This window comes from Armigeres subalbatus, chromosome 1 (assembly GCF_024139115.2).
Source record: "Armigeres subalbatus isolate Guangzhou_Male chromosome 1, GZ_Asu_2, whole genome shotgun sequence".
Classification (NCBI taxonomy): Eukaryota; Metazoa; Arthropoda; class Insecta; order Diptera; family Culicidae; genus Armigeres; species Armigeres subalbatus.
This window is the reverse complement of record NC_085139.1, coordinates 75421161-75442706: the sequence shown is the minus strand read 5'-3', so window position 1 is coordinate 75442706 and position 21546 is coordinate 75421161. Positions and strand designations below refer to the sequence as shown.

Sequence of the window (21546 nt, the reverse complement as noted above, 5' to 3'; positions counted from 1 at the left end):
AGCGCAAAAGTTTATATTGATGATTTAAGGTTGAACACCTAAATATTAAGCATTTTTTCAATCCCCAGTTTTGCACAAAGATTACTTCATCGAGATATGAGAAGCGGGCTTGGTAGTCATATGACTACTGCTTCTGCCTCATACGCAGGAGGTCGTGGGATCAATCCCAGGTCCGTTCCATTCTCCTACTTTGTATCTTTCTCTTTATTTCTCATGTTCTAGCAATCGCTAGAACTGGAAATGGACTTCCATACCGTTTCCATTACTATTCCTATACCTTCACTATACCTTCAACTTGAGTATTCTACCAGTAATCTGCTAGAATTGGAAATGAACTATAGAGCTCGTTTCCTTCATCCAATTAGAAATTCCATCAGTTACCTTCTCCTATCTATCACATTGGCAGCTCGTTAACCAAGACGGACCTCTGCCTCTCCAACCTAACCCAGAAATTCCAACAAATTCCGCATGAACTCGTGGCAAGTGCAGAGGTATATTCGGCTTGCAGTGGGCGAGTAATTGCATCATTATTTCCTCCCCCTTCCCTACATTGACTTGCATTCTGACGTGGCAGGCGCCAGTATGACCTAACAAATGAGATCACCAGTACTTGTACATTGAAGATGTGTGCTAGTCCCAAGCAAACATCTGTTGGTTCCCTGTGCAAGAACAGCTGATCTGGTCATAATGGAGTAGCAACTACGAGCAGTCATTCAAGCTCAAGCTCAAGCTCAAGCAAGATTACTTCATCGAGATATGATGTTCAATGCATCTAACAAAACTTTTAAATAGTTCCCTTCTGAGCTTCATAAGATGATGGCGGAACCTTGCTTTGAGAAGTGTCCTGTTTTGGGAGCGCTTAGTGTTTAGCGACATCAACATATTTGATCATTTGAAATTTTATTTTTCTATATAAAGTACACTAGGCAAGATGACCTTTCTAAGTTTAGTGAAAACTCAAATTTAACAACGCAAAATCTGGTTATATTATGTTATACTTAAATCGTGTATGAGGTAGGAAATTTCCAATGATGTTACTTTCAATGTGCTACTTTGGTTAACCCCCTGGTAGTGTGTCATAAATAAATTCGAGAATCATGTCCATCCATGTCTAAGTACACCAGCGTGTCATGCAAACCACCAACACATGACTGTTGTTCTTGGGAGATGCAACCGATTGCGGATCACTTATTGTCCTGTGTTTCCCCACACTACAAATTCAAACACATTATGATAAAAGGAAAATTAAAGCATGATAGGTGGAACAGCTGTGGGGATGAAGAGGAGCATGTTGATAGTACAAAACATTTAAAAGTGTTTTCATCTCGGTTAAACTGATTCATGCTGTGTACACTGGCCTAGAACTGCATGCTTTCTCAACATTCAGGAGAGGACTTTCAACGATGATGTCGATTTGCATAAGGTTGGTTGGATAGAGGCTGCAACAATGCTGCTCGACAGTGTGTGATGTTTCTTCCCTTTTCTCGTTTGTTGAAGGGTGTAAGCGGGAATGTTTTGTATTGTGTCGTGTGTTCCATTGATTAGGAAAACCGAGCTGGGTGAAGTGTTGTTGTGTGTACGAACTAATGAAACCGAAACAATTATCGCGTGATGATGAGTGAAACTCAAAAGAAAATAATTCTCGAAACAACACAAGAAAGTAAACCCGCTTTCGAATAATTACGCGGGAAAAAGAAAATACTCTACCAGGAAAGGGAAACGCTCTAAGAGCCCAATAGTAGACTAGAAGAATACATTCAGGGAGTGGGGACTATACTACGGAGACTCAGAAGGCCGGTACTTACTCGGTCTTGGTCGACGCTCTGGGGGTTGCGACGGGGTCGTAGCCGTCGAGGGAGTCTTCTTGTTGTGCGCTTTAGCTGCCGAGGCAGCAGTTGAGGCAGTGGCAGTGCTACCGGAGCGGATTTGGCGCTTTGGTGATCCTCCACCGACGCTGGCAACACTGTTGTCGGTGGCTACAGCTGGTCCGACCGATTGCGATCGACCTAAAATTAAATTTGGGTTTTGAATCTTGCTCAATTCACGACATTCAACCGCGGCGCACCCTTACTGGACATCTTTTTGGGACTGCTCTTCTGAGGACTTCCCTTCTGGGGACTTCCATGACGAGAAAGGCCTGTTTTCTGTGGACTTCCACGCTGCGGGCTATCGCCCTTGGAGCGCGGGATTGCTGGCATCAGTTTTTCCCGGGTAGGCGACGGTAGCAGGGCACCTTCTTCGACATCGGGTCCTGTGGTGCGCTCCAGATGGTGACGGATGTTGTCCTTCCGACTGCGCGAGAACGCCAAACCATCGGGAAGGGTTTTTCCTATTTCAACTGGCCGTGCACTTCCGGGGATCTTACCGCGGCCCGGAGCGTACGGCTTCGTTGGAGAGCTCTTTTTGTTGTTTTCTTTCTCTTTCTCTTCTTTGGTGATTGGTCTGGAATAAGAAAATTTGGATTTAGTTTATTTATTTTTATTTTGCATATTTGGTTAGACTTTAAGAAACTGGTAAAGCAGCGAATATCCAAATAGCTGCCACATATCTCTAGCATCTAAATCTATTTTGTTTGTTAAAACACGCGGTATTGTGTCTACTCCTACCTCACACTGGACGCCAAAGAAAGGGCACTGAGCGAGCTTCGCCTGGACACTTGATCCCATAGCTCCTGCTGTTTATTGAACAGGTCCGGGTTGATCTCTCCACCCCATCCTCGGTTCTGTAATGAGAAAAGAAAAAAAACAGGCTCACTTTCGTATTGTTAGAGATAACAATCGATGCAACAACAATATAATCAGTGGCTGATTTTCCACCCGTCACTACCACATCTAGGCGCTATCTATCGTATATGCGCAAATAGCCAGCATGAGTTAACCGCCAGAAATTTGTATGGCAAAAGACATCTAACGCGGGTTTTCTCAAAATCAGGAACTTTTCATGAAAAACTATTTGGTACCGGTTATGAAGGATGGTGTCCGCTACTATGCCTACCAAATATTTTTCCGATTAGGGGCTTAATTTTGAGAAATCGAACCTGATACGGCCATACTGATTTCAAAAAGTTACCTCCTAGTGTGCCGCTGTAAGCACGCTCAAAGTGGGTGATTCATTCCAAGAAATTTTTAAAATTCCAATGATTCGAAAGCGGAAAAGGTAGGTCCCACAAAGTAAAAACGACTCGTTAGTGGACAGTGGATCCCGGAGCTTTTCCTCTAATGCCACAGTGGCCGCGGAATGTGAACGTGAAGTTCTGCCGGAATTCCTCCAGAAGTTCCTCCAGGAAATCGTCCGGAAGTTCCTCCAGGAATTCGTCCGGGAGTTCCTCCAGGAATTCCTCCTGAAGTTCCTCCAGGAATTCCTCCTGAAGTTCCTCTAGGATTTCCACCGGAAGTTCCTCCAGGAATTCCTCCGGAAATTCCTCCAGGAATTCCTCCGGAAGTTTCTCCAGAAATTTCTCCGGAAATTCCTCCAGGAATTCCTCCGGAAATTCCTCCAGGAACTCCTCGGGAAATTCCTCCAGGATTTCGTCCGGAAGTTCCTCCGGAAATTCCTCCGATAATTCCTCCAGGAATTCCTCCGGAAATTCCTCCTGGAATTCCTTCGGAAATTCCTCCTGGAATTCCTTCGGAAATTCCTCCTGGAATTCCTTCGGAAATTCCTCCTGGAATTCCTTCGGAAATTCCTCCTGGAATTCCTTCGGAAATTCCTCCTGCAATTCCTCCAGGAATTCCTCCGGAAATTCCTCCAGGAATTCCTCCGGAAATTCCTCCAGGAATTCCTCCGGAAATTCCTCCAGGAATTCCTCCGGAAATGCCTCCAGGAATTCCTCCGGAAATTCCTCCAGGAATTCCTCCCGAAATTCCTCCAGGAATTCCTCCCGAAATTCCTCCAGGAATTCCTCCCGAAATTCCTCCGGAAAATCCTCCAGGAATTCCTCCGGAAATTCCTCCAGGAATTCCTCCGGAAATTCCTCCAGGAATTCCTCCGGAAATTCCTCCAGGGATTCCTCCGGAAATTCCTCCAGGAATTCCTCCAGGAATTCCTCCAGGAATTCCTCCGGAAATTCCTCCAGGAATTCCTCCGGAAATTCCTCCAGGAATTCCTCCGGAAATTCCTCCAGGAATTCCTCCGGAAATTCCTCCAGGAATTCCTCCGGAAATTCCTCCAGGAATTCCTCCGGAAATTCCTCCAGGAATTCCTCCGGAAAGTCCTCCAGAAATTCCTCCTGGAGGAATTTCCGGAGAAATTCCTGGAAGAACTTCTGGAAAAATTCCTGGAGGAATTTCCGGAGGAATTCCTGGAGGCATTTCCGGAGGAATTCCTGGAGGAATTCCTGGAGGACTTCCTGGAGGAATTCCTGGAGTTCCTCCAGGAATTTATCCGGAAGTTCCTCCAGTAATTCCTCCGGAAGTTCCTACAGGAATTCCTCCGGAAGTTCTTCCAGGAGTTCTTCCGATAATAATGCAAGGAGCGAAAACTTTATGTGAACATTGGAAAACGATTCGTTGCGCTCAATGTTTTTTGCATCATTGTATTTGAAGGACGCGAGACGCAAAGTCCTCCAGAATCAAAGTTGAATAAAATTTATAATCAGTATCGCAGAAGAAATCTTCTTTTAACCCTCCACTTACCCCTGTGCCAAAAAGCTCACATTGAAAGCCCTTTGGTATTTTAGGTTTTAGATTTTCAAGCTTCATTAGATTTTCAAGCTTCATCTTATGTACAAGAGCTTAACCCATTACAATGTCACCTCAACGACAAAACCACCAAGCTTGCTGTTAATTCTGGGTTTTAAATTACAGTATTGCCTTACGTTTTCCAACCAAAATCAACCCTCCAATACTCACCCTGTATTCACCGGCTTTCTTCCGCAGCTCCAGCACCTCCTTGTACCAGGCGCTATCCATGGCGGCACTGTTCCGCAGGGCTGCTCCACCATCGTGCTCCGGTTCGAAGCCGTACCGCTCCTTCTCCGACTTGAACGCTTTCAACTTGTGCTCGACCACCGCGTCACGTCTTCGGTTCGGAGCGCACAGAAAAGAAGAACATTTGGTAAAAAAATGGAAAAATTGGAATTATGAGCCGACCCATAAATGCTTTCGCAGAAGAAATGATACGCATCTAGGAGAATCGGGCTGTTCATAAATGACGTAGATTTTGTGAGTTTTGATAAATGTTAAAGTAATAAATCGATGTAGGGTAACCAAGATTATTTCTGTGTTCTGTATTTCGTAATTTGTATCTGCGTGGTTTATGTACACTCCTAGAGGATGAAATTCCTTCTTAGAAAAAAAACTTTCAACAATCCTATCCGAAAAAAAATTATCCCTGTATAAGCGAAGGGGGAGCATGTAAAAGCGAAAAGTGAACGATAATTACTTTTCATGATGCGGCTTTTCGCCGTCCACGTCGTTTACCAGGGGTTCCAGCTCGTGAGCATTCGCTGCATGTGTTTGGTCGGAGGAATAGAGAAAAAGAGAAAGAAAGCACGAAATAAAAAGTGAAATTTCTGGCTCGGAATCCTCACCATGAACGTAAGGAACCTATTCGAATGGTAGCAAAAATTATTAAATCATACTACATGTGGAGGTATCTATATATATATGAGAGAGAAAGAGTAGATATACGGAAAGAGAGCAACATGTAACGTGATGCAGAAGAGTTATATATGCGGCGGCCATGGACAGGTATTCAACCCTTGTAAATTTCCCAGTCATTTTTCTAATCTCGATGGCGTGTTCCGGTATGTTTTTTATGGTTTAGAACTATCGAAACAGGTACTTCGCAAGAGCAGAGAGGGGCACAGATTGGTCGCTTGCATGTTTTGGCAGATTTTAATACTGTGTTATCTTTCGGTATGAAAATGTGAATCGGTTTAGCTGTCGTTCCTAACCTGAGCCTGATTGACACATGGATTTAATACCATTTGAATAATGGGAAATTTGTCTACATGTTGATACGCACTCAGTTAATTTGCATGCGAATTGACAGTATGATAGGTATGACAATGATGAACTTTCATTTTTGACTGGTCAACAACAGCACAGCAAACACCACCGGTACCATTATGTGGTCTGCACTACATTCCACATTAGGGTGCCAATGGAATCTATGGGAAAAAAATTGTCATCGAATTTCAAAAAGTTTCACAAGTTTCATTACCCCAAAATATGACCCCATGCCAAATTTAAGCTCAATCGGACATGATTTAGAAGTGCCTAAAATTCATCAAAGTATTGAAATTTTTAACTATGAAGATTCTATCAAAGGAAACCAAAGGAAAAATCGAAAATCGAAATTTTGTTTTTAATGCCAAATGACTTAAAAATGCATGAAACGTCGAGAGCTGATGTAATTTTTAAAAAAATTAAAAAAATCGTTTTTTTCTCTTAGAATTTGGGACTTTGTTTCATCGAATTTTAACACCGGACGATACGCAAACGTTTTCGTAGCCAAAAATATCCCCAAGCAAAATTTGAGCTAAATCGGACATGATTTAGGGGTGCTCAAAATTAATTCAAAAAACTGTTTTTTTTCTCACAAGGGCGAATTTTGTTTTTGTTTTTGATGCCTAAAACGTTTACGTATCGTTCCCACCCATTTTTGGCCCTTCATACAGGAGTCTGATGAAATACAAACAGTAGTATAATCGTGATCAAATCGTTTGTCAGATATGGCCAGTGCTATCGGCAGGTGCCTTACTACAATAGATGGTAGTATCATCATCATCATCACTAAAACGTTTACGTATCGTCCGGTGTTAAAATTCGATGAAAAAAATTTCGTCCTAAAAATGGTCTAAGAGAAAAAATCGTTTTTTTTTTCAATTTTTTTAATAGCATCAGATCTCGACGTTTCATGCATTTTAAAGCCATTTGGCATCAAAAACAAAAATTCGATTTTCGACTTTTCCTTTGGTGGGTAAAAATTTAAAAACATAGATGAATTTTAGGCATCCCTAAATCATGTCCAATTGAGCTCAAATTTTGCATGGGGTCATATTTTGGGGTAATGAAACTTGTGAGCAATGTCGTTTTTTGAGATTCGAAAATGTCATTTTCATTAGCACCCTATTCCACATTTAATAATCTATTCGAAAGCCGGTTTTCTGGTGCCTAAAGAATGAGTTCTCCCAATTACATAGCACAGCACAGGATTGTAGAACAGTATTTTGTTTCAGGAGAAGTCTACATGCTAATAAAAAAAATAACGACTAAAAATAATATAGTCAGTTACCGTCGTCGGGGGTGACAATGGGTCTGGGGGGTGAGAATTTGTCAGCGCCCTCAACGACAGCATGGAGGTGTTATCAGGGCCAGATTTAGCCGGAGGCGGGTCCTGGGGCCAACAGTTTGTGGGGCCCAAAATGTACAAAAAAAGGTTGGTTTTGGTAAACAAGTTTTGTTGGGGCCCGCAGCCACGGGGATATTTCGTATCAACCATTCTGTTAACAATATTAAGTAATGTGATAAAACGTTGAAAGTGACTCAGCTGAGAATAATAATGTGCACTCTTGAGTCTTTGACGTTTTGAAACGGGACGCAGTTTTTAGTCTACTACTCTTGCCTATACATTGATGGACAAAAGTCTTTCTTGTCAATGTCATTTGTATAAATTACTATGAAACATGATGAACACTATTTTCCATCTGTGTATATGAGCCTAGGCTCAAGCGTCATTACTCGCCCTCTGGAAAGAGAAAAAGAAACAAACACAAAAAAAGCTTGCACATTGTCTTTTTCTAGGCAATATTTGCAGCCTTAAGTGTGAATCCAAGGTTAATAGGTAAAAATGAATATTAACACATGAATCAATTGTTCGACCACCCGCATAAAAGCATGGAAATTTCTTATAAAAGTTAAAAGAAAAGCTCTCGCCGAATTTTGTCCTTCTACACCAACACGAAAGATCCTCACTACGCTGCCTAGTTGAAGAACACAACACAAAATCGAACATATCACAACGTAAAAATGCCCATGAGAAAAGGAAACGTGAAACACTCGCAAATAATGTTAATTAATTAGAAACACAACATTATTGAACACAGGGCTGCGTAGACCGAGCCACCACAAGCCGAAACATTTAAAAAAAAATCAAACGAGTTTTGTGAAAAATCAAGCACTAGAAAATTACGTCTTTATTCGAGAACGGCACACTACGATCTTTCTATGTGTCATGGCTGACATAAATTTATCTAAATTCTAAACTAAAAAAGAATTGAAAGAATAGACAGATAGGTGCATATTAAAACTGCATTTTTTCATCTGTATGAAATATTATTAAAGATTTTGTTAGGCAAAATGCCCTCGCTCACTGGCCTATGAAGTACCATGCGTCTCCACATGCCTGGATAAACTATCCATGCCTGATAGAAAATGGCGATCGAGCTACGTTGTTCCTATTGTTGCCGCACCGAACCTCAGCATTGATCGTTTGTACAGGTGTAAAGTTCATTCCACGATGAATGATAAAGTTTAACGCGAGGAGCAACACAGTCGGGATCGTCCTTGTGACAAAAAATGAAATGATGGCAGAATTTTCTAAAGTGATCGTACTGTTTTTGCAACTGAAATGCTTTTAGTCTCGGTCACAACCCAACGGGTAAGCGGGAGAAGAGGAACTCGAGAACATGTAGGGTAAACTGGGGTAAAATGCACCCCCGGGGCAAAACGACCTTTTGGAATTTTTGGCGGTGTTTCAGACATATTTTCAAGAATGTTAACTTCTGGACTGGTAGTTCGAGAACCGCACTACATGTGCTGTAGCGAGTTCTCTCGAAAAATTGCCGAAAATGTTCTCAAAAACGTCAAAGGGTCGTTTTGCCCCGGAGGTGCATATTATTGTTATTATTTTTTTTTTTATAAAAAATAACAAAGCTGTCGAAAGTCGAAAGTTGCAGTGTTGAAGCGACAAGTTAGGGGAAGGAGGGGCAATATGTCCTAGCTACGCATAGACTGCTTTTATGCCTTAGCTATAACGATTTTCATGGGGTTTTCTATCTCACGCAACAGCTGAACAATATGCCTAGCTGATGCCATATTAAAATTAGGAAAAATCTCAATCATATTGATAATATTCACATTTTAAAAAAGTGGTGATATTTCGTTGCCGGAAAACTCATGAGGCAAAACGCCTTTTAGCAGGCAGCTCTTAGGGAATAACGTACCATGCGTCGGCACATCAGCATTCTGGTACAGACAGTGCGTGGAGACGCGTAGTACATTGTAGGATAGTTTCACTAGGGCGTTTTGCCTCGCCGAAATGTTAGATGTTTCATCAAAATGTGGAAAATTTCAGTTTTTCCTACATTCTTATCTGTTATTTTGACACTTTTTTTGCCTAACCTACATAATTTCACGTCTAGTTTTATTATGGCTATCTTAAACATGGTAAATATAAGTGAATGCCCAAAAGTCCTTTTGCCCCGGGGGGGCGTTTTGGGGCCTCTTCCCCTACTGGACTGCGGGAAGGAACGTTTCCGAATTTGATTCCAACTCAACAAGCCATAACAATAAAGCAGCTGGATCCGGATGGAATCTGAGACGTTGAAGCCACACGAAGTTTGTAGTTTCAAAAAGTTCAGGGCTTCAATAACGTGTGTTGGTATCAGGTTGGATGGCGGACAAAAGAAAATCGACAATCCAATCTAGGAAAGCACCAGAAAGAAAACCCCTCATCATCAATGTAGGTGGTGATAGTGATGTTGCATATCTGAGGCCTTGGGGGTCGTAAACTAATTACGTAAGCAGTTATAAGGGGAGATGGGGTCTGCAATTTTCTTACGCTCCATATAAATAAAAAATGATTTGTGTGGAAGAAAAATCTTACAAGGGTGGAGGGGGGTTGAAAAACCCAGAAAAATTGCTTACGTAATTAGTGTACGGTCCCTTGAGAGGATTGAAAAACCTTTTACGTGTAGACGGTCAGTGACGTACCTAAAAGGAATGCACCATAGAAGAGCCTTTCAATAGAAGTACGCGGACTTTGCCTAAATGTTAACATCCAGTGCAAAGACCTGAATGTGATAATGACAGGGGGAGAAGGCGGAGCACTGAAGCCCTACCCCGTCATGTGCGACATCTGGATTTGGTTCTAAAATGTAACAACAGTGTTAATTCTCTACCACTTTTCGTTATGGTGAGGCAATTTTTATGCACACTTTTGTTTTCGATATTTTATCAAAATCTAACACTCGATCATGCAGCAATGTAACGATGCAGTATGCTTGAGATACCTGCTTGGTTGTAGGGATTCGAAAAATAATTTATTTATTGTAACTAACCGAATATAAATCTGTTCGTATTAACGATTGCGCCTTAACAGTGGTTTTAAGTTACGATGCAGAGTACACGAGCTTTGTTTGCCAGTGACAGGCGTACGGGGCCCTTGGATAATGGAAGCAAGAGGTCTGGCTCAAGCACTTTGACACCAGTGCGATCTAGAGTTCGAGTGATCTTTCAAGAAAGAGTTACGGACCAAAGACCACATGGCTCATGCGATAAAGAACTGACTGAAATTATAGAAGTTTACACAAGCGCACTAGAAAACAAAAAGAACCATACTGCAAGGGCAGCCAAATGAAATTTCCATGATGAATAAGAAATATTTCATAAAAATTTGGAAATTGCCAATAAAGCAATCAGGGTATGAGCAATTAATAAATAGAAAACTTCCTCAAATAATGCAAAATGTCCATAAGCAATTGAGGATTTCCCACAAAACAAAAATAAATTGGCACTTTTAAAAGCAAAAATTGCTTATAAAAGAAAAATTTTCCATAAAGGAATTGAAATGCTCCACGGAAAAAAAAAAACAAAATTTCCATTAATAAATCAATAAATAAACAATTACAAAAATTTTCACGAAACAAATGTTTTAATCTTCAAAAAATTAAAAATTTTACAAATAATAGTCGATAAAGAGCAATATAAGAATAAAAAATTAACATAAAAAATAAAAAAAATCAGTAAAATTGATAAAATTTTCCATGAAATTCATACTGTACTACCGGTACAACCCTATTCTTAATATTCAAATAGATCAACAAGAAGATCTACGATGTCCTCACTACTTTTATGAGTTGGAATAGCTCCACGGTACTTCGTTACAAGAACGAAGGGCTATATGAAAATTAATCATATGATTGGCACATATTCTCGATACATCTTATTAACTAATCTGGAAACAGCATTTTATATTAATGAACCCATAGGCATATTGAAACTAAAGTTATTATCTACAGTTGTTCTGAAAACGTCCAAATAATCCATCGAAAAACAGCGAAGATACAGCTCCGCAAAGTTGATCGGGGAAGAGTCGTTTGGATGAAACCCATTCGACCGAAAGCCAATTGGCCGAATGCCACTAGGCCGTAAGTTGTTTGTGCCAAATGTACCATTTGGCCGAACAGACCATTAGGCCGAAAGGCTCGTTTGGCCGAATGGATCATTTGACCGAAAAGGTCATTAGGCCGAAAGGGTCATTAGTCCGAAAGGGTAATTTGGCCAAAAGGGTGTTTTGGCCGAAAAGGGTCATTTGGCCGAAAAGGTCTTTTGGCCGAAAGGATCTTTTGGCCGAAAGTGTCATTAGGCCGAAAGAGTCGCTTGGCCGGAAGGTTCATTTGGACGAAAGGGTCATAAGGCCGAAAGGGTCATTTGGCTGAAAAGGTCGTTCAACCAAAAGGGTCATTCGGCCGAAAGGGCCATTTGGCCAAAAGGGTCATTTGGCCGGAAGGGTCATTTGGCCGAATAGAACATTTGGCCTAAAAAGACATTTGGCCGAATAGGTTAGTTGAAAAGTGAGAAATTAGGAGTGAAAGACGTCTCAATTCTCATTCCTCATTTCTCACTTCTCACTGTATACAAATGAGGAGCGCGATATGAGTAGTGAGACGTCTCACTACTTACTTTGCGCTTCTCACTTTTGACAGCGAGAAGTGAGAAATGAGACGTCTCACTTCTCACTCCTCATTCCTCACTTCTCACTGTGAAAAGTGAATAGTGTGAAGTGCGTAGTGAGACGTCTCAGTACTCATTTCGCGCTACTCACTTTTTACAGTGAGGAGAGAAAAATAAAGAGTGAGAATGAAGGCGTCTCTCTTCATATTCATAATTTATCACTTTTCAAATGACCTATTCGGCTAAATGTCCTATTCGGCCAAACGACCCTTTCGGCCAAATGACCATTTCGGCCTTATGACCCTTTCTGTCAACGACCCGTTCGGCAAAATGACTTTCGGCCAGATGGGTTTCGGCTTAATGGTTTGTTCGGCCTAGTGGCATTCGGCCAAATGGCTTTTGGCCGAATGGGTTTCGGTCAAACGACCCTTCCCCGTTTGGCCGAACAGACCATTAGGCCGAATGGGTCATTTGGCCGAAAGGGTCATGTAGCCAAAGGAGTCATTTGCCCGAAATGGTCATTAGGCCGAAGAGGTCATTTTGCCGAAAAGGTCATTTGGCCGAAAGGGTCATTAGGCCGAAACGGTCATTAGGACGAAAGGGTCATTTGGCTGAATGGGTTATTTGACCGAAAGGGTCATTTGGCCGAAAGGTCATGTGGCCGAAAGCGTTGTTTGCCGAAAGGGTCATTTGGCCGAAAGAGTCATTAGGCCGTAAGGGTCATTTAACCGAAAGGGTCATTTCAAGACAAAATTTTCAAAACGACTTATCTGCTTTTGTAAACAAAGATTCAAACGACGATTTGACGAATCTGATAGCTCTCCCACGCAAACCAACACCATCAACATGTAGCGGAATCCTTCACCTACCTATTGATGGTGTTGGTTTGCGTGGGAGTGCTATCGGATTCGTCAAATCGTCGTTTGGATCATTGTTTACAAAAGCAGATAAGTCGTTTTGAAAATTTTGTCTTGATTTGTCTTAACAATTTCAGGCTCAAATTTTTCTAAACGGTATTACCAAGTAACTTTGATAGATACCATTTGTTTTCGTGATTAGTAATGAAGTAATTACAAAAAAAGTTAAAAAATATTTTTTTGGGGTTTACTAGATCATCCAATTTGTCTTTGACTCCAGAACTTACGATCTACAGTTACCATGCTAGCTTTTTACGTCGCTTTAAGTTTGTATCTGTATGTATTTAACCATGTCTATAACATATTCCCGAAGATCAAGAAACATGGTCGGTTGGTTTTAGGATATCCTGGGTCATCCAAACCGTCCTTGAGTTCAGAACTTGCGATCTACAGCTACAATACTAGCATTTTTCGACGCTCCAAGCTAGGATATGTATTAAACTATATCCATAATATATTCATGAAGATCAAGAAACATGGTCAGATGGGTCTGGGATATCCTGGGTCATCCAAATCAGTAGATTTCATCCAAAGTCATCCAGGTCATCCAAAGTAGTAGATTTCCCAGGTTACCGTATATCGCGACTAAAGCGCTGTCACAGTGCACACATGCTTTATATTGGCTGTCTAATAGCTTTATATTTGCCGAAAAAGCAAAATATAGTGCTAATTGTTACTGGGGTTTTCCGTCATTCAAAGCTCTATATATATTAACTGTAATATCACATGTATATAGCAACTTCGAGAAAATATTATTTAGCAACTGCAGATGAGCCAGAAAACCATAAATCTTCTTACGATGTCTGAAGTCTTACAAGTTTGAACATATTCGAGATATTGCTACTTTGAAAACTTATGCTAGTAGGTTCTGTGCTAAAAGACAGTTTAGATGACCTACAAAATTCCAAAACTGTCTTCCGGTGTCTGATGACCTTCCAGGAGATGTAATATTAATGGTTGAATATATATATAGAAAATTTATGTGACGAAAAAAGCTTTTTAACAGCAACAGATATGAAGTCCCAAACTCAAGGCATGTATACACAGGGACAATAACTTCCAGGTGATGTATTGAAAAAAGTTTATCACGTATCGAAACTTTGAGTAGCGGAAAATGCTACAATCATAACCATTGGTCACAAGTCCCGAACTCACGCAAAGTTTGGACAATCAAAAATATTTAAAAGCTATCTTACACTGTCTTTTGGTCTTAAAGGAGATGTACACATTGTTAAATACATAACGAATTTTTAAGCAATGGAAGAAACCTTCAAAGCTGCTGTAGTCTTGAAAAGTTTAGTAGATATAGAATGATGTAGAATATATTAAAACTACCTTACGAGCTTTAATCCAGGAGCCAGGAGCTTTAATCCATGAGTATAATACAATTAGTGATCTACTTTCACAGCTGTAGATTTCAAGTCTCGAAATAATGGACTGTTTCGATTACCCAGAATATCTAAAAACTATCTTACGATATCCGTTGGCCTCCAAGGAGATGTAATGGATATGATTGAATGCATATTGAAGCTGTGAGTACTGAAAAAAGATTTTCTTGCAGCTGTAGATCTTAAATACTCAACTTAAGGACAGTTTGGATTAACCAGAATATATCAAAATTATCCTACGATAATCGTTGATTTCCCAGGAGATGTAATGAATATAAATGAATGCATATTGAAGCTTTGAGAACCAAAAATAGCTTCTAATTAACTGTAGATCTCAAGTCCTGAACTCAAGGACAGTTTGGATGACCCAGAATATCTCAAAACTGTCTTTCGATATTCGTTGATCTTCCAGGAGGTGTAATAGATATAATTGAATGCATATCGAATGCATATCAAAAAAGCTCTAACGCAGCTGTAGATCTTAAGTCCTGAACTCAAGAATAGTTTGAAGAACCCAGAATATCAGAACTACCTTGCGATGTTTTTCTCATCTTCCATAAGATGTTACGAACATGGTTGAATACTCAAATAAACATAGAGTCACATTTTTTTGTAAAAGTTTTGTAAAAGCTTTTTTGCAGCTGTAGATTTCATGTCCTGAACGCAAGGATAGTTTAGATGCCCTACGACGTCCAAGTACAATCCGCTGTTAATATATCAATTATTTTCTTGTTCATAACTTCACCGTGTTCATGGCGTTCTAGGTTGTCATAAGGCCATGATCGCCCATGCCTGATATTTATCCCTGATAGAGGAGTTAATTTCAAGCAATTTTGCTGAAGACAGTGTTCACTTTTATCCGTCGTGCGATTTTACACATCGATTTTTCTGTTGGGGTCATATATGACCCAGTGGGCCTGAAAGGGTTGAGGGGTCGTTTGACCGAAAGGGTCATTTGTCCGAATAGTTCATTTGAAAAGTGAGAAATTAGGAATGATAAGAGAGACGTCTCACTTCTCACTCTTCATTTCTCACTTTTTGCTGTCAAAAGTGAGAAGCGCGAAGTGGGTTGTGAGACGTCTCAGTACTCACTTCGCGCTTCTCAATTTTCAAATGAACTATTCGACTAAAGGACCTATTCGGCCAAATGTCCTATTCAGCCTAATGACCCTTTCGGCCTAATGACCCTTTCGGCCTAATGACTCTTTCGGCTAAATGACCCTTTCGGCCAAATGACCCATTCGGGCAAATGACCAATTCGGCCAAACGACCCATTCGGCCAAACGACCCATTCGACCAAACGACCCTGTCGGCCCGGCCAAACGACCCTTTCAGCCAAACGACCCTTTCGGCTAAACGACCCTTTCGGCCAGATGGGTTTTGGCCTAATGGTTTGTTCGGCCTAGTGGCTTTCGGCCAAATGGCTTTCGGTCGAATGGATTCCGGCCAAATGACCCTCTTGAAGGTCGATAACTCAAGGGGAACTGTCATTGATCAATAGCTCTAGGTTCGGAATAACCATTTATATTCCACTGGAGGCAAGATTTTACCTTCAGGGTGAATGCGGGGATGGTGAAGGTGGCTTAGAGATTCCCTTGGTCCAGTCTAGTCGACGGTAAGGGTGATTTAGGTGACGTATTAGCTAGACAGGATGGGGATAATCTTCGCTGGGAGTCAAGGCTATATGCCCGGAGATCTCCGTTATGGTGCTAGTGTTAACAGAAACTTCTCGTGGCGCCGAGTATGGATGAAATTTTGTTATCTGGGTAGATCAGTGGATTGGTAGGAGTGGGATGCTGGAACTTCTGAAAAAACCCAATTTGGTGTCCCCAGGGAGCCCGAGGTGCCGGGAGTTTCTGAATATCTGTTAGTATTGAATCATGCAATTCCTACATTAGAATTCTATTTGAATCATTTGTTTGAGAAACTGCATATATCCATTTTTTACAATTTGGATAAAAAAAAACAAAATCTGTTTTTGAACAAATTGACACCGAATCTTTCGATTTCTGCGATACAGATCAATAGTTTTTGACAACACTCAACACCCTGGGGCATTTTCAGTGCTAAAACTGTAGTCAGTACTCCATAATTGCTCTTCAAAGTGGGTGGGCATATGTAGTTTCTCAAACAAACAAAATCATTTTCATACATTCCCGAATAAATTTTTATTTTCGTTTCTTTTTTGCCAGAATACGTATTTCTGGACAAGAATTCAGAATATATAAAAATGGGCCAATAATGTAACATATGCAGTTTCTCAAACAAACGGTTCATTCGAATCCTAAATAAAAATGTTGCTGCAAATGTAGGGGAAATATGTATAAAATGCGCCGGTAGGGTAAAACCACATTTTCTTGGTAATCAACTCACAATACAACTTAGCCATTTTTGCCTTTCTCGTACAACTAAGTTGTACCGAAAGGCTATCATTTCACTCCAAATTCGAACTTTTGATAAAAGTTAAATGTCTGTCTGTCCGTGTGTGCGTGTGTGTGTGTGTATGTGTGTGCGTGTGTGTGTGCACAAAATGCCATAAAAAACATTAGCCAAATTTTCACATAGAAACTCTTAACCGATTTTCTTGCAACAAGTTGCATCCGACAGAGACTAAAACGCTGTTGATCACTATTGAATTTCATAATAATTGCAAATTGCAAAAAATAGATAATATTAAAATAGTGATGAGACATAGTCACATAGAACAATAATGTGTTATAATGCCTTGCATCTATGAATATTTTATCCGTGGCTTCCCATTAAGAGTTTCATCGCACTATAAAGATGCTCGTGTTGCACGCATTTAGGCGTAAGTATGCTCTTCGTTCAGTTTCATAGTACTATGAAATTGTCCGAAAGTCAAAATTCGAACATAGGAAATTCGAGAAACTTTTGGCAGCGCCATCTGTCGTCTACTAGTGTAAATTTTCTATAATAACATTAGACGGTGTAACTGTTTTGCCTTTCTTGTACATCATCGAGGTGTAAGCGTAAAGGCTACATTTATTACCTATTTGCGCGAGAAAGGCAACATCACCGTTAGGTGGATTAATCTGGGTTTTTTCAAATAAAATGTGTTTTTGCACTTTCCGATGCAATTTCGATATTTACGTCAGCAAGGCTTTTTTTAATTGCGAAAAAACATTTTCTCCTTATTATAATCAGTCTAAAACATTGACTACCGCCATCGGGGGTGACAATGGGTCTGGGGGGTAGAATGGGTCATCGCTCTCACCGGCATCCTGAAGGTCCAAGAGCAAAATCGTTCAAAAACGTCTCTTATATTTTAGTCTTCTTGCCCCCAGATACATTCAATCCATTCTACAAGCTTTCTAAGTAGTTGAAACGGTGACCCATTCTCACCCCCATTTGAACCATTGTCACCCCCGACGACGGTACCATCTATATAATAAAAATGAAATGGTCTGTGTTCGTATCCGCATAACCAGTGTTGCCACATTTTTATCTGTACCATGGCCTCAAAAATCTTTTTCATCTGTACTAAAATCTTCAAAAATCTGTACCAAAATCTGTACCAGACAATATGGAAAATTACTCATAAATATACAATTATAAGTCAATTAAGCGATGCAAACCAATTAATTCGTGAAAAAGCATTTTTATGAATTTCAGTGATTTCTTATGAAAAAAAAAAGACAGAAGACAGAATCACTGTCTTCGACCAGAGGTCGCATAGACTGAACACTTAACTTCTAGCATGAGACAACGGACAGGGACATTTACACAACACCCAGTGGACCAATGGAGAACTTTTCGCTTTAGGAAAAGTTTTCTCCTAAACGGTCGGGAATCGAACCCACACTCCACAGCACATGCGTTTAGACGATTGACGTCGCTAACCGCATGGCCACGGAGCCCACGTATTGCAATAAAGTTGTAGTTAACATATTCTTTGGTTACCTGTAAAATAGTAACTTCCTGTAATTTTACTTCATATTTTCAACATTAGATACTATTTTACATATCGTTTAATATTCAATATTTTTTCCTGCATCTCAAGTAATAATAATGATATATAATGCTTTTGGAGACAACGATTTACTCTTCAAGTATGCTATAAAACCATGATAGAACCGTCAGTGTTACTAGGGATAAGTTGATATTATTTTGTCACTTTTTCACTAACGATAGTTTTATATGACATTAAAACTAAATAGAATACAAACTCCTCGTTTTGACTTGCATTTTTAAACATTTGTTTCATAACAGAGCAGAGATTGGAAAGATTATGTTTTATATAAATCAAAGCTAATGAACACTCATACGCGATGTAAGTTTGAATTATCAATTGATAAAAACTCACCAGCGAATAAGAATCGTTCAAAAATCGTATCTTAGTTTCAAGCATCTATCGTTAGTATTACGTTTTGAACTTATAGGAAGAAATCCTATCGCAGAGCCATAACACGAAACAATATTTAACGGTACTGTTGACAGTGTTGACATTTAGTTGGTATTAATAAGGTTTATATTCGAATGATAATTTTGTGTTTATTATAGTTTGATGAGAAGTTATAGTCGGTGATAACTTGCCACTTGCCTACTGTTCTCATCTGGAAAAATCTCCAATGAAAATCGCAATCATTCCTATCGTCAGAGAATGATTAACAGAAGTAAATTTACTTTTCTAATGCTGTGTTAAAAATCTGTACCAATCTGTACTTTTTGGTAAAAATCTGCAATCTGTACCGTACAGAATCTGTACCAAAATTTGTTAAAAAATCTTTACCTTTCCAGATAAATCTGTACTTGTGGCAACACTGCGCATAACCCAAAAACGGCTGGACGGATTTTCTTCATTCCTTCAGTGGATATGTTCATTATTGTTTCCGACGGGTTTATATGATGTTTACTCATGCAAAAACCACGAGTAAAGTTGAGTGAAACGTGAAAAATTAAAATTGGGATTCATATGGGAATTTTACCTAAGAAGTTTACAACTCGCTTTTTTGCCTACTACGCAGGACAACGTCTGCCGGGTCGACTAGTTAAGTATAAGACTGACACTATTTTTTTTGCAAAAAAAGTGTGACTATTTCAGCAAAAAATATTGGAATATTTTAATTATCTTTTCAAAAATACATTGTTTTGGTGAAATAGCCATTTAATTAGGAGATTTCCTTAAGGGCGCATATCGTCCATACTTCCACTAGCTAACATTTTATTAAAATGTTTTTTTCACAATTTATCGATCTGGCGTGGCCGAATTCATTTTAATTTCTCATTCCTATGTTTGAATTGGTAATGTAAATAGCTAAAGCATCCTGATAAGTGCATAAAAGCGGTTAGGTCGAAGAGACAAATAGTAGAAAAGGACAGAAGATCGAAAGGAACGAAAGGACAGAACGTCGAAAAACAGAAGCTCGAAAAGGATTTTCTTCTCCACTCTTCTTCCTTCCTACTTTCTCATATTGCCTTCCTCCTTTTTCCTACATATTTCTTCCTTTTTACTTCTCTCTTTTACCTTCTTCCTTTTTTATTTAATTTTCCTTCCTTCTTCCTCTTTCCTTATTCTTTCTCCCTTCCTCTTTCTGCTTTCTTTCTTTATACTTCCTCCTTCATCCTTCTTCCTTCTGCCTCTTTCCTTCTTTTTTCTTTATAATTCCTTTTTCCTACCTTCTTATTCCTTGTTCGTTGTGCCTTCATCCTTCTTCCTTCTTCCTTCTTTCTTCTCCCTTCTACCTTCTTCCTTCTTCCTTCTTCCTTCTTCCCTCCCTCCTTCCTCCTTCTTCCTTCTTCCTTCTTCCTTCTTCTTTCTTCCTTCCTCCTTCTCTTTCTTATCTCTTCTTCCTTCTTCTTTCTTCCTTCCTCCTTATCTTTCTTATCTCTTCTTTTCTCTTCTTCCTTCTTCTTCTTCGTTTCTTTTATCTCTTCATCCTTCTCCTTTCTTCCGTCTTCTTTTCCCTTATTTTTTCTATCTTTTTCCTGCTTTCTTCTTTTTTTTTTCTTTTGTCGCTTTCGATCTTTTGTCCTTTCGATCTTTAGCCATTTTGACCTATTGTCCGCTGGAATTTTTGTTATAAATTCGTATACAAGTACTTTTTTGCTGATCTGATTCAACTATCAATGCCGAGCACGCAGCGCAAGTTGACAAAAATTGGATAGCACAATTGCTACGAATGAACTGACTGAAGTTCCATCGGATGAAATCGTTAATTTTTACAATCTAACATGTCCAGAATTTAGTATTAATTGACGATACTCTAGAAAAAACAAATAGAATATTTCAATGAATATATTTCAATTCAAAAATGTTCGGAATATGAAGAACACTATCATTTGCGCTCATCTTCTTCAAAATAAATTTGCAGGCAATTAAAAGACCATGCGCCCCCACTGCGCGAATGCAGGTTTCATTACTTAGAAACCAAATAAACACCAAGCACCCAGCTGAATGAATATGTTCGCGGACATTAAATCAGAACACGTTAGCATCACTCGAATTCAAACGCTGATTGCTAAGTCGTTAGCAATGGCGTGTGTGTTAGCGTCTTTTCTTATACCGTGTTTAGTGGAGGCCACAAAAAATAGAATCGTGACAACACATTTTCATTTACTTTCTACATATAAAATTCATCATTGTCATACCGTCATTAAATTCAAAATCAATTCATTTAGATTACCATGTAACTGAACTACGAAATAAGTACTTTAGCTATGAGAGAAGTTTATACTCGTTATACTGAACGAAACAATTTCAAGCAATGAATATTCGATGGAATTCTAAATGTATTCATTTAATAATTTTACATTGGGCAACTAATGAAATCTATTGAATCCGTCGCTCAGCTAAGCGAGCTCAAAAAATGTTAAATAGCGCCTGACTTCTAGCAATATCGATTATAAGGGCATCAAGGGTCGATTCTACACAAATGGGCTACGGAACGCTCGCGAGAGGCAGAGCCATGTCAGGTGGACGCAAGTGGGTGTGTTCGATTTTATGATGCTGAATGCAGAAGCTAGCTCGCTCTCTGTCTCGCGCACCTTCTCGCTCGTTTGTGGTTCGTTTTTTATGCACGGTGGGAACCGCCTGATGGTGGTGGTGGTGGTAGTGGTGATGGTGGTGACTGCTGGTGGCGGCGGCAGCGGCAGCAGCCTGCGCAGCTTTCAGTGCACCCATCGAGAGGGATTTGCGCGGTGGTTCGATCACCGGATCCTCAGCGGTGGCCCCCTTGATTGCCCTGCGCACGTGAGGCCACACAAACTGCAGGCGATACTCTGTGCTCAATTTGCTAATAGTTTTTTTGAATAGGCCACTAGACTCACCCGGCTGCATGGGAACCGCGCGTTGATTTGGCGGTCGGTTGTCATACGGAATGA

General features: G+C 40.0%; 1 protein-coding gene across 2 annotated transcripts in view; it reads right to left on the bottom strand.

Annotated features, from left to right (window-relative positions):
• LOC134227293 (probable serine/threonine-protein kinase DDB_G0272282) overlaps nt 1–21546 on the bottom strand; it is a 195722-nt gene that overhangs the window by 26886 nt on the left and 147290 nt on the right. Inside the window, exons 7-12 of one of the 2 annotated variants that reach the window (XM_062708670.1) lie at nt 21211–21496; nt 5383–5446; nt 4851–5019; nt 2607–2722; nt 2066–2442; nt 1806–2006 (exon numbers count right to left, since the gene is read on the bottom strand). In XM_062708670.1, coding sequence (XP_062564654.1) covers nt 1806–2006; nt 2066–2442; nt 2607–2722; nt 4851–5019; nt 5383–5446; nt 21211–21496 — 1213 coding nt within the window. The remainder of the gene's footprint in view (nt 1–1805; nt 2007–2065; nt 2443–2606; nt 2723–4850; nt 5020–5382; nt 5447–21210; nt 21497–21546) is intronic. The other variant, XM_062708678.1, reaches the window with a different exon arrangement.